The sequence below is a fragment of the Theobroma cacao genome, chromosome 2, assembly GCF_053813885.1.
Source record: "Theobroma cacao isolate CCN51 chromosome 2, ASM5381388v1, whole genome shotgun sequence".
In the NCBI taxonomy this organism is placed as follows: Eukaryota; Viridiplantae; Streptophyta; class Magnoliopsida; order Malvales; family Malvaceae; genus Theobroma; species Theobroma cacao.
The window spans coordinates 8,275,192-8,287,727 of record NC_142640.1 but is presented as its reverse complement, the minus strand read 5'-3'; the positions used below and the strand labels follow the sequence as shown (position 1 = coordinate 8,287,727).

Here is a 12,536-nt window from a genome sequence, read left to right as displayed (position 1 = left end):
AAATTTCCTTTGAATTTAAATCGGTTTAAGTTTTGCTTTTTGAGTTATCTTTTCTTGCTTCCATTTTCGTTTGAGTTTCCTTGTATTTTCAATTCCAGTTCATCTCCCTTTTGTGTTTGAATTTGTGTGTTATCAAGATTTTGACATTTTCATTCTCCGTCCGTTTTGAAATGCTTATGCTTTTGAAGTGCTGGACAGAAGGCTTGAACCAAACCCAGCCCAACTATAAAGTGGAGTAATGGTATTCACTTTACGAAACGTACTCACTTGGGCCTTTGGGAACCAAAAATTACGGCCCAAAGGTTTTTCCTTTAAGGTGGAGATCGTGGATTGGAAAGAACAAAGAAATGTACGGTGGATGATGAAGCCAACTCATGAATCCAAGTGAAACACCCATTCGAAACCTTGAATATTTAAAAAAGTGACAAAACAAAACAGGAGAAACGCGCGTTTTTAAAGTGGCGCCAAAACCTCCAAAACTAAATTTCCATTTCCCCCTCTATCCTCTCTTCAATTAATCGTTTCCCTCTCTCCCAAATCCCGTTTAACACAATCCCCATATATTGTCGAACCCTTTTCCTCCTAATTCTGTAAGAAACTGCTCTCTCATTATCTTTCAGTGGAGTAAAGAAACAAGAAAATGGCAGGAGGATCCAAGTCAAATCCACCGAAGCCAAGGAAGAGAGTGGACGCTGCTTCAACCGCTGCCCCTGCCTCCTCTCTCGTCCGCGCCAAAGATGGCAGTGCTTTTGCCAAATGGTAATCTCATTCTCTCTCAATTTAAACTTTCATGCTGATTTCCTTTCTGGGTATTTTCGTTTATTTTCACATCTTTCTAGATTTACTATAAGTCGAAGTATTTTGGTCCCTTTAGTTAACGGGCTCATTTGTTTGTTTTAAATCTGTGAAATTGCAGTGAAGAGTGTAACAAAACTGTACCAGTGGCTCTTATTAGTATGCATAGCTGTAGCCTTGATGCCAAGATCAAAATGAATTTGGGTTAGTCTCCAATTTGTCTTGATTCAATACTACAAGTTAGATTGGATTATGAGTAATGATGGTGGGTTTATTCTTAATTTGTTGTACTTTCTTATTTTCTTAATTTAGAGGCTCAAGTCATTGAGAAGCCTGCTGAAGTTAAGAAGAAACCTGCAGAAAGGTAATTTTCACTTTCACTAACTTTCCTCCTTTTGCTTTGTTTTGTAGTTTCATCTTCACTTTTAATCTTTTTTTTTTTTTTTGCTCAATCTTGACTTCTAATTTATTTACGTCCATGATAATTATACAGGAAGAAGCCAGCATCAACAGAATCAAATCCAAAAAAACCGAAGAAGTTGAAGAAGGGCAAGGATCCCAATGCCCCCAAACGTCCTCCTACCGCCTTCTTCTTGTTCATGTAACGCCCTTCTCTTTTTTTCGTTAAATTTCATGAAGAAGTACTCTTCAATTAATTGATAACTCTTGCTGTTTTCCAGGGATGACTTCAGAAAATCTTATAAGGAAGCTAATCCAGATGCAAAGGGCGTTACAGGGGTATGGATTTCTGACTATAGTGATTAAGTGTTTTTTTTTCTCTTTTATAATGGAATATGGTTTGTGTTATTAAAATTTGATTGATGAAATCTAGGTTGCTAAGGAAGGGGGTGAGAAATGGAAGTCCATGTCAGAAGAAGTGAGTTCTACATATATAATTATTTTGATTTGAACCTCTTAGTCATTAGAATTAGTTAGTTAATGAATTTTTATTATGGGTTTTGACCTCAACCTTGATTTAAATCAGGAAAAGAAGCCTTATGTTGATAAAGCTGCTGAGCTTAAAGCGGAGTATGAGAAGGCATTGGAGGAGGTTAACGATGCTGACAATGAAAATGAGGATGTAAGGCTTCACTCGCCATGTTTTTGAAAGTTAACATTTGGTTTAGCTAATGGTGCCTTGGTCTTCCCTTTATCTTTTGCTGAATATGTTTTAACTTGTTTGTGATTGTTTAGGGGGAAGGAAGTCCAGAGAAGGACACGGCTGCTGCTGAAAAGGAGGCAAAAGAAGTATTAGATGATTATTAATTGGTGGCATAATTTATTCCCAAGAATTTCTTGTTCATATTTTGGTGGGGGTGTTGTAAATTTTTGAATCTCCTTTTTGAGGCGATGAATTCTAGTAGGTGTCTGCATATGTTGAGAATCATCTTGCTTCCTATCTTTTCTAATCATGTTGTACTGTCTTCTTCCACATGTGAAGGCCGAGGCAGGTTCTTTAAAGTAAAGTTCATGACTTAGCAGTAGTAATGATAACAAAAATTGATCTTTAGAGGTGGTCCTTAAATTTTCTTGTGTCTACATTTCTGAAGACAAGTTTTTTCTGAGTACTGAATTTGTCTCCATGGAATGGTTATGCAAGCTGGTAGTAAAAAAAAAAGAGAACTTTGCTTTGGAGTAAAAGTTAAAATGTGCATCAGTGCTCTATATTGAAAAACAATGTTTTTCCCATAGTGGTAGTTATTAATGAAATTGAGCTAGAGGCTACTAATGAAAAAGTAAGGAAAAAAAATGGACTACCGCTGTAAAACATAACCTATCTCTTTCTCGCATGTGAGGATGCTCATTAGGCCATGAGCGTGTATACTTGGGGCAAATTTGAGTCAGCATTTCACTGGCCCATCCCTTATTTCTTTCCCCTGCAAGGCGGCAGAGGTTTGCCACATAGGCAGAGATTATGAGCATAAGCAGAAGCAGGGAAGATATTGTAAGGTCGCCCTTGTGGGATCTCTCCACATAGCCTGTTTGCCCTGAAGCTTGCATGTCTCATTCTATGGATACCCAACAAGGTAGTTGGGATTTTTCCAGTGAGCCTGTTAATGGAAAGGTCAAGCCATTCAAGTTTCACCAGTTGTCCTAAACTTGTGGGAATGGTGCCAGTTATCTGGTTCCTCGAAATATCCAGCCTTTCAAGTTCAATGAGATTTGAGATTGAACTGGGGACTTGGCCTGCAATCTTGTTGCTTCCTATATTCAGCACCTTCAAACTCAAGCCTTCAGTGAATTCTGGCATCGTGCCAGAGATGAGATTATTTGAGACATCTATAACCTCCAAAAAGCTGCTTGTTCTATTATTTAAAATGCTTGAGAGAGACCCGAATACCTGATTTGAATGGAGATCAATAGAGGAAATACCATCTGGCACAGCGAGTTCCGAAAGATCAAACTTCAGTTGGTTGTTTGAAAGCTTCAGCTTCTGTAGACTTGTCATATTTGTGAAGAAAGCGAAAATGCTCCCTGTGAGAAAGTTATCGGATAGGTCTATGGAGCTCATTGAATCTGGTCTTGTAAACTTTGGGAGGGTTCCTCTCAGTTTACAGCCAGCTAGATTTACATCTGAAAGCTGTCTGTGCATGATCCAGTCAGGAACTGTCCCCAAACTGAGGTTGTTGAAGGACAGGTCTATTGACAAAAGTGAAGGAATGCCCCTGCTAGAAATCACCGGTAAAGGATCTGAGAACCCATTTCTGGATAAGTTAAGGGACCAAAGGTTCTGTAATCTTGAAATAGATGCTGGAATATGACCTATAAACTTGTTGCTACTCAGTGAAAGACTAGTTAGAGATTTAAGGTTTCCAATCTGGTCTGGGATTATTCCTGTGAGCTGGTTGTGGCTCAGTGACAAGTCTGACAGAGTGACCAGGCTGAACATGGAAATGGGTAGGTGCCCTGATAAGTGGTTATTGGAGAGGTCAATATAGGTGATGTTTCGAAACTGTCCTACAAATTCAGGTATAAAACCAGACAATAAATTGAAGCTGAGATCAAAAGACTGCAAACGAAGAAGACTTTTGAAACTAGAAGGGATTGGACCTGTCAATGAATTTCTTCCAAAATTTATCAGGACAAGGTTTCTCAAATTTCCTAGGCTTGGAGGAACTGGCCCCCTGAAACGGTTACCAGCCAATGAGAGCGTTTGGAGCAAGTATAAACGACCTAAACCTGAAGGAATGTTCCCTTCAAGGGAATTGTCTTCCAGGACCAACTGCGTGAGACGGGTTAGATTGGAAAAGTTCTCAGGGATTGGACCTGTAATAAGCTTCATCCCACTTATCACCAACACCTCCAAGAATTGCAAACTGCCCAGAGAAGGCGACAAAGTACCCTTCATGTAGAGGCTACTGTCCCTTTCTGGCCTTTGCAGCGCCAGTGTGGTGACCCTTCCCGCTGGATTACACTGAACACCCTCCCAATCTCCTCCACAGCAGTCTCTTCCTATCCATGAAGAGAGACTATCTGTAGTGTCCTTCAAGATTTTGGCTTTGAAACCAAGAAGAGCAGCTCTATCCGCCTCTGAGCAAACTGCTGGTGCTTGTGAGGCTGTTTGAGCTAGTGACAGTGGAAACACTTCTAGAATGGAACATATAAGCAGAACCTTTAAAACCCATCTGAGAATCTGCATTTTGGAAGGCGGGTCTTGATCAGATCAGAGAGATTATCGAAAAATATATAGAATTTTCCACTGATGTTGGATCTGACAAGAAGAACTTTGAATGGGGAAAAATTATATTCTATCATGAAAAAAGCAAAACTAAAGTTTGCAAAGCAGACATGGGTTTATTCTATTCCTTCACGTAGACAGGAAGGTATAATGATGAAAAAGAAGGAAGAAAAAGATTCAAAGTGTGAAATTGAATTATAACTTGGTTGGAGATCTGCTAGACCCTGAACAATGCCACCTCTTATTTATAGTAGTAACAGAAAAATGAAATCCCTTCCATGTTTACTATTTTGAAAGATGAAAACTAGAAAAAATAAAAAATCCTGTATCTGTTTAAAGACATTCACATGGAGAATTCTGACCGTTCGATGGATCACGAGGATCCTAATTCCATTTGAACGTTGGAGCGCAGCTGGTTCAAATTCTTCACCTTTTTGGAAAACCATGTAGCCTCATTTCTGGCTGAAGCCCACAACTTCACGCTGTACCATCATTTTCTTTTTTTTTGGTTTTGTCTCTTTGGAGAGATCTGATACCATTTTCTTCATGTTTTGACACCATTAATCCTCGTGATAAGGCTCAGCTCTTACCCTTCATGTGGGCTCATAATTTACCAGAAATTCAGAGTCATCACAAGCGTCAGAAAACCCCCATAATCTCGTTATTTTCCGAGCCCTTAAACCATAAATAGATCAACTGTTATTATGCGTTGCTCGTTCAACAAATTACCAATCAATTGTAACCGTTATATCTGCTTTTAAATTGAATTTCAAAAGTTGACAAATGTACTTATTAAAAATATGGATGGATATGATGACAAGCTTGTAAAAAAGAAAGGTTTAGATTGATCTATAGTACTTGGGACACACCATGTAGGAGCCACTACCCTATAACTACCCCTGAAAGATAAGAAGATTTGCTTTGATTATTGATCCTTTTCCTAATAGGGGAAGCTTTCGTTTGCTTCCTCTACTAGTTAATCAAGGTGGTTTTCAACTTTTTAACTCCAACAGGAGACTTGTCTTGCAGCCTTGTAGGATGTGTAGCCTACTGATTTTGCTGCTTCCAGGTTGTTTTCCTGCTACTACTTCTAGTTTTTATTTCTTTCGGTACAGAAAAAACACAGAAAAGTAAAGCCAGCTTGGGAAAATAATACTGTAATTAGGATGCCAGATGTACACTTGTTTAATAGGAACAATAATCTTAAATTTGCTCTTTTTGGAGACAAAATCTTTCCGGCAAGTATACATCTTAGTCAGAAATGTTGAATTTCTTGGAGAAGTTTGTCAACCAATCATTCTTGAATTTTGACACTTGTATTTCCTGCCTGGAGTCACATCTTCAGTCTTCACTCACCACCCCTTTCCCCTTTCTTTCCACATTAATTCCCTCTAATTTAAACCGTATAACCCCCCCCAATGTGGGAGTAATAGGAGGTTTAATTACATCTATGTGAACTACATTTCTTCCCACCTTTTAATCATTTCTCCTTCGTCAGTGGTGATATTAGATTTGCAAACAAGTCAATATGGTAATGTAAACCAATAGAAGCTTTGCTTTAGGGAATTCAGAATTCCCAAAGTTGTATCTTTTGTACTACTCACTACTTCTAAAGGGGTGGCAGTTAATTTTGCAAACCCCTTTTTTGCTGTCAAATTATGGCCTACAGATTTATTTTTCTTTCGTATGTTAAAAGCTACTCTCCTTTTTATAAGGCAACCACTGCCATCTTTTCACTTGTTGCCTTAGCTACATGCCGAAGCAATTTATTACAATTGGAAGGTAGCACCCTCTTCTATATATATATATGTATATATGATTGTGCATTATACTCTTAGTGCATGTTTGACCTAGTATTTTTTCAACTTATTTGCTTTTTAAAAGTAAAAGTCAGATCAAATATGATTTTTTGAAATTTTTTTAAAAAAATAGTAATTTAAAAAAAAAATAATTTTTTTAAAAAAAAAGCTTAAAAAAAGCTCCAAAGATGAGTTTTTTCTTCTCTTCTTTTAAAAATATATTAATTTTCAAAAAATACCCTCTCTTAATTAATCTCCCTCTCCTTTCCTTCCCTCTACAAGTTACCATTTTTCAAAGTAAATTACGATTTCTCTCTTCTCTACCTCTCTCTACAAAAACTAATAAAAAGATAAAAGACATAACAATAGAATATCAAAATCTAAAATTTTTTTGTTCTTACAAAGATTAAGAGAAAAAAAATCTATAATTTAAAATTACATTCAAATACTATTTAAAGATTTTTCTCTTTTTCACAAAAAAAATTTTTAATATTAAATACATCGTTTCCTCTTTTCTCTTCTTTGTTGGAATTTGAAGCACCATGGTCTGATTACTTGCTAGATCAATAAAAATCTAATACTATTACTATTATACAAGTTTGAAAATTATTTATTTTTTTATTAATTTTTCGATTTTAATATCTGAAATTATATACAAACTTGAAGCATTACATTATACCTTATTAAGTGATTGAAGATAACATAAATACTTTTTATGGTAATTTTAATCGAAATTAAAATTTATATAATTTATTTTATTAAACAGTTTACCAAACAGTTTTAATTTAATTTTAAAAATTATTATTTTTTATAAAAACTTAATAATAACTTTTTAATTAAAAAAAATTAAACCAAATATGCTCTTAATAGATCATATTTATTTTTGTCTTTTTACTGCTGGACTTGTCTAGTGCCAAAAGTTGAGACTTGAGGGCCAGCCCAGTCCCTTAACAATATTTGATCCTTTTTTAATTAAAAAAAAAAAAACAAGGGAAATGTCTGTCTGTCATCCTCCCCTTTAGTTGATGCTTTTTTTTTTGTTTGACAAAAAAATGTCTAAAATGAAAAAAAGTAAAATATAGAATCGATTAAAAAGCAAAAGATAGACGGGTAGTAAAATGTAAATAGTAAAGAATATTAATGGTATAATATTTTAAAAATTTTAAATTATTTTAAAAAAATGTAAATTTTTTTATTTAAGTTGAATTAATTTTATATTTTTTTATTTTGAATCAAATAAACTCTTATAATTAATGATTGATCAATTATTATTAATTAAAATATTATTTATCATTTTATATTCGTAATATTGACATGATATATTGACATATTATAATGAATGACACGCGATATGCACAAGTGACCTTTACAGGACTAATATTGATAATTAATTAATCGTTAAATATAAAGATTTATTATGTTTAAAATCAAAATATATGAGTTTGATTGAAAACAATAAAAAATAAAATTTATTTAAAATTTCTTAAGTAGTTAAAAAAAATTTCAAATATTATATCAACAGTAATTAAACAAAATTTTAATTAATCCTCTCAATTTCATTACACTTGTTTCTTGCAGACCACAAGAATATCTTTTTCACTAATTCAAAACTTTAATTTTTTGGTGTACAAAATGATGCCTAAACTTGACCTCTAGACCTTAATGGTACTTTCCAGAAAGGCTAATGAACGTGGAATTACTCTTCCTTATTCCTTGTTTGGACAAGAGGTAATGGCATCAATTTTGACAATACCTTAACAAATATTACATGAAATTTCATGAAAATAAGGTCTAGTTTGGCCTCTTAAAGGGGCCTGCTATATATATAATTGTCACCTAATGGCAAGATTAAGATTACAGGATCAAATTCTAAAACCTTCCATTTAGGAGACAATTAACTGCATGTGGTGGGTTGCTGGCAGGGGTCCCTCGTTCGGCCGTTTTAAGAAAAACAAGACCAAAATCTCAATGGAATGATTTTCGATGGCTGTGCCATTCAAAAGAATTTTTTTTTAAAAAAAGAAATTAAATCTAATTCTCTACTCATTAATGGCGCGTGGAGACAGCCACACGGTTTCCACATATGTTGCTTTAAGCATAATCAATGGAAGAAAGCAACGCAGAGAAAATAAAACTTGAAATGAAATCGTCAAATTGACAGCTTACTTTCTTTTCTTTTTCCTTTCATTGGAATGTTTTCAATAATTAAAATATAAGTAAATTATTTATTAATAGCATGAAAATTTGTGATAAATAAATGTAAATAACGCGTTGAGCATATTATTTTCAAATAATAAATATTATAGATATTCGTTTGGATTATATCTTATCTTCTCTTTTTCCCTTTCATTGGAATGTTTTCAATAATTAAAATATAAATAAATTAGTTATTGATTGCAAGAAAATTTAAAACATATAAATGTAAGTAACGCATCGAACATATTGTTTTTAGATATTTAATATTATAGATATTCATTTTGATTATTGTTATTATTTATTAGACATGCAAGTTTTGTAATTTTTACGCTTAAATAAATATGTCAATTTGAGTCTTTAAGATTTTGAAATGTTTGACCTAAAAACGGAAAATGACTAGGTTATAACAAATCCAAAAAATGAATTATATTAATTATGTTATAATGTAGATTTTAGTTAGCATATTGTTAAGCAAATAAGTAAATTGGGATGGTGATAGGTTAGGTTATGGTATCATAGATATGGTATCACTAAAAAATGAAATAGACATTTAACTTACAAATAAGAATTTTTCTCTATTCGATAAATATGTCTTTTGAATTAAAAATGTGAATCAATGAAATGATAATTGAAACAAAAACGAAACAAATACTATCATCAAGGAAAATAATTATTGCAAAACCATGATTTTGCTTTCTTATAATTAGTTTGATGAATGCAGTTTTAAAAATTCCCAGCCAGAATCCAGTGATTATACATTATCAGCACACGGCTTTAAATGCAAACATGCAATTTCAACCATCAAAATTCCTTAGTGGAAAATGAACTGTACTGGTTTCTTTTCCCAAAAAAAAAAAAAAGGAAGAACAATTTGACAGAGTATATGATGGGTCATTTTGTTTCTGTTCAGTGTTTTTCAGTTTCACAATACAAAGATGAATGAATTAGCTTTGCGTTGATTGCGCTGGAAAGAGCAATGACCCCACCTGGAAATCGACAATGTTGACTGGGGGCTCTCTGCTCTGCTGGGGGATTTGGATTTTGGAGTCGTTAAGTTGAAGTTTTAGGGTATTGGTCCCAATCACATCAAAAAGCTTGGACGATTCTTGTTTTAAATTGTGTGATTGAGGACCCTACGTTTCGTGGGGTCCATCCATGTTTTTGACAAAACCTAAGATCAATCATGATTCGTTTATATTGTAAACATCTGGACCATGTCATGTGAAGTGTCTGTTTAAAGATTGTCTTCAACGGGAGGTTCAAGCTTGTTTTCTCTAAGTCTGGAGAAAGGTATGGCATATCAGAGGTAGTAAATATGAAAGTTGCCAATTTTAATGGATTACATCTTCCCTCTTATATGCATGTTGTGTTGCATTGAACCCTTACCTTCCACTAAAAGCCTAATAGGATGAAAAGTTTGTAAAGGCACTCATGGTTTCATACATGTTACTCTGTCCCAAACCATATGCTGCATTCTCGTTAACAAGGTGGGGCTTGAGAGATTGTTGTCTTACTCCTGGGTCCTCTGCTTTGCTGATGCTGCAAAACTTGATTGACCCTAATCATCGTAATTAGTGCCACTATTTGGTGGTTGGCACTAGGCACAATCAATTATTGGGGTGGTAATAGTACTTATGTCTTATCCAGTGATACACTGAATATATGGAGTAATCCAAATCTGTGGAGAGGAGTTCTTTCAATTTCTGAAAGTTAAAATACATTTGACTATTTTATTTGTCACTGCTCCAGTTATGCTTTGCAATGCTTGACATCTTTTTGAGGAGCAGAAACTGAGGTCGCATGTACAAAGTCCAATTACTGTCCGCCCTTTTTCTGAATTTACCAAATTGCGTCCAAATCAGTTGCCTAATCAATTTACAATTTGATTAAACTAAACCGTATTGGACAGACCTAATCTAAAACATCCTTTCAACTGTACAAGCAATAAAGTCTCAATGTAAGATTTGTGACAGACAAAAAAGGATATTAACAAAGTCATAAACAAGGGTGATTTTTCTCTTCTTTGCTTTTTTTAGTTAAAATTTGATTTATTCTTTATTATTTTTAAATTAGAATTATACTGTTAATGAACTTTACCTGTAACCTAAACAACAATTTTAAATATAATTTTTGTGGTTGGGTTAAGAAAAAGATAAAAGTGGACATTGATAATATTGAAAATGCCTTATTAGTGTCCACTCTTATCTTTTTATCACATTTCCTATAACAGAGGCTAACCATTAATTTGTTCATAACCAAAATGCCATGAATTTGATATTATTGAGCACGCTGGAGGTGCCCCATGCTTCTCATCTCAGCAAGTATAAATGAGTAACGCCCATGCTGAGGCTTGAAAAGTATATGTCTCGTCATCCATGTGGGTCACCATAACTGGTCACAATGATTGGTTGGTTAATTGGAAAATGTCCTGCTCCATTTTTCCCTTTGTATGAAAAATTTTGTGGTAGGCCTGCAGATTGTTCGTGCCACGAACTTTAGCCACATGGAAAAGTAACCAGTCCACCAAACTACTGTCTAGATCCTAGTCTCTCTCTGTCTCTTTTATCAGGAAGGGAGGTAGGCAGCTGGCCCGGATCGAGCGCAGGACATGAGGAGCCTAGCTAGCCCCCTTGTGGCCGGGGGTGAACTGTTAAAGCGTTAAGTCCAGTTGGCCGTTCACCTACCACCTGGTCTGACTTTTTCTTTCATCTTTTAATTAAATGCATTTGAATTGAGATTTAACAGAAGAGTCAAGAGTTGTGACAGAAATGGACCGTGGAGCTGAGCAGAAACAGAGGTAAGAACTTTTAAGGGTGATGGGCCCCAAAATAAATCACCTGGTTTCCTCATTTAAGAGCCTGGTCCAATTAATTTGAAGCACTTTTAAGTGGGCTCTGCATGGGCTGATATAGACTAGACTGTAGTTAGACCATTGAATTTACCAAGTGAAGCTAGACCTTCATCACTTCATGGTTGGCTACTTGACTGGAGCGGGATGGCTGGGTTAGCTATCAGCAACCATGCATCTACGAATATTATAATTTCATACTTGGATTGTAACAGGAAGACTTTGCGATATTCATGTTTTCTCCTTACATCTCAAACGTGAATTACACGGAAAAATCTTGGGCTTCTGCTACATTTTTGGTTTCCACAGAGACATTTCAATTTTCAAGCGTAATTGATTTATCACCAAGCCTGAGTAGAAGGAGGACAACATCATGAATAAACCAGAAACTTAAAGAAAGCTTACATCACTTAATCCTCAGTTTTCACAAACCTGTTTATTAACATCAGCACTAGCAACACTACTAAGCCCAATCAATCGAAAACAGAAAACTGTCTCTTTCATGATTCTCCAAAATTCCAAGATGGACTTGGCCTTGTTTCCATGAGTTCTGCCATTTCCTCTCAAGCCAGATAACATTGGTATAGTCACTAGTAATGAGCAAAATAATCTTCGGCAGAGTCTTGCCTTTAAGCCTGAGCTTGTCCCGAAAGAACTCGGAATTCCAATCAGCCACTGGTTTTTGAATACCTCAGGCTTGTAAATTCAACTCTCACAGCTGCCTCGACGAACTGCAAGTAAAGAACAAATGACCACGAGTTTCAACTTCCCGATAATAAATCCTCCAAGAACTATGTCTCTGCTTAGTGGGGAGCTTGTCCAACATAGCCATGAAACATCCGAGCTATGAGTTAATGCCTAAGACTATAAAAGCTGAACCATATTAGTCCGTGCTAGTCAACCTTCTGTTGCTCATGCCCGATAGCATCCCGAGTCTGGGCTGTGCTATACTTAGCTGTTGAGCCCAACAAGACCAGTTGCCCCATGCTGCTGTCCAGTAAAAGTAAAGAGCAGTGGTTCTAAGCAGTAATAATTTTCTCCAGTTGCAACCATTGCCTCCCATTATTTTAATTCACTATAACTTTATTGTTCTAATTCTAAAGGGTTTAAAGTTGTTTGCAACTATGCTAATTATGAAATTCAGGGAACAGTAAGGGGAATCACAAATTTCTGTGGCAATGCGACACAAATCCTGCAAGTGGAGCTTGCATCAGTAGTC

At 35.2% G+C, this 12,536-nt stretch overlaps 2 protein-coding genes across 2 annotated transcripts; one reads left to right on the top strand and one right to left on the bottom strand.

Moving 5' to 3' along the window:
• The first annotated feature begins 469 nt into the window (after positions 1–469).
• LOC18608435 (high mobility group B protein 7-like) lies at positions 470–2,303 on the top strand. The gene is made up of 8 exons (XM_007043138.3): positions 470–759; positions 917–999; positions 1,108–1,159; positions 1,289–1,396; positions 1,476–1,533; positions 1,628–1,672; positions 1,781–1,876; positions 1,990–2,303. The coding sequence occupies exons 1-8, from the start codon at positions 641–643 to the stop codon at positions 2,059–2,061; spliced, it is 633 nt and encodes a 210-aa protein (XP_007043200.2). The 5' UTR covers positions 470–640; the 3' UTR covers positions 2,062–2,303.
• A 128-nt stretch (positions 2,304–2,431) lies between these two features.
• LOC18608434 (Leucine-rich repeat (LRR) family protein) lies at positions 2,432–4,766 on the bottom strand. Its single transcript, XM_007043137.3, has one exon. The coding sequence runs from the start codon at positions 4,433–4,435 to the stop codon at positions 2,660–2,662; it is 1,776 nt and encodes a 591-aa protein (XP_007043199.2). The 5' UTR covers positions 4,436–4,766; the 3' UTR covers positions 2,432–2,659.
• Between the last annotated feature and the right edge of the window lie 7,770 nt (positions 4,767–12,536).

Bases quoted from the DNA above. Each gene is read 5' to 3' on its own strand.
- LOC18608435 (XM_007043138.3), top strand. From the start codon at position 641: ATGGCAGGAGGATCCAAGTCAAATCCACCGAAGCCAAGGAAGAGAGTG. The intron at 1,160-1,288 runs GTAATTTTCACT...ATAATTATACAG, and splicing joins AAGAAGAAACCTGCAGAAAG to GAAGAAGCCAGCATCAACAG. The intron at 1,673-1,780 runs GTGAGTTCTACA...GATTTAAATCAG, and splicing joins GGAAGTCCATGTCAGAAGAA to GAAAAGAAGCCTTATGTTGA.
- LOC18608434 (XM_007043137.3), bottom strand. From the start codon at position 4,435: ATGCAGATTCTCAGATGGGTTTTAAAGGTTCTGCTTATATGTTCCATT.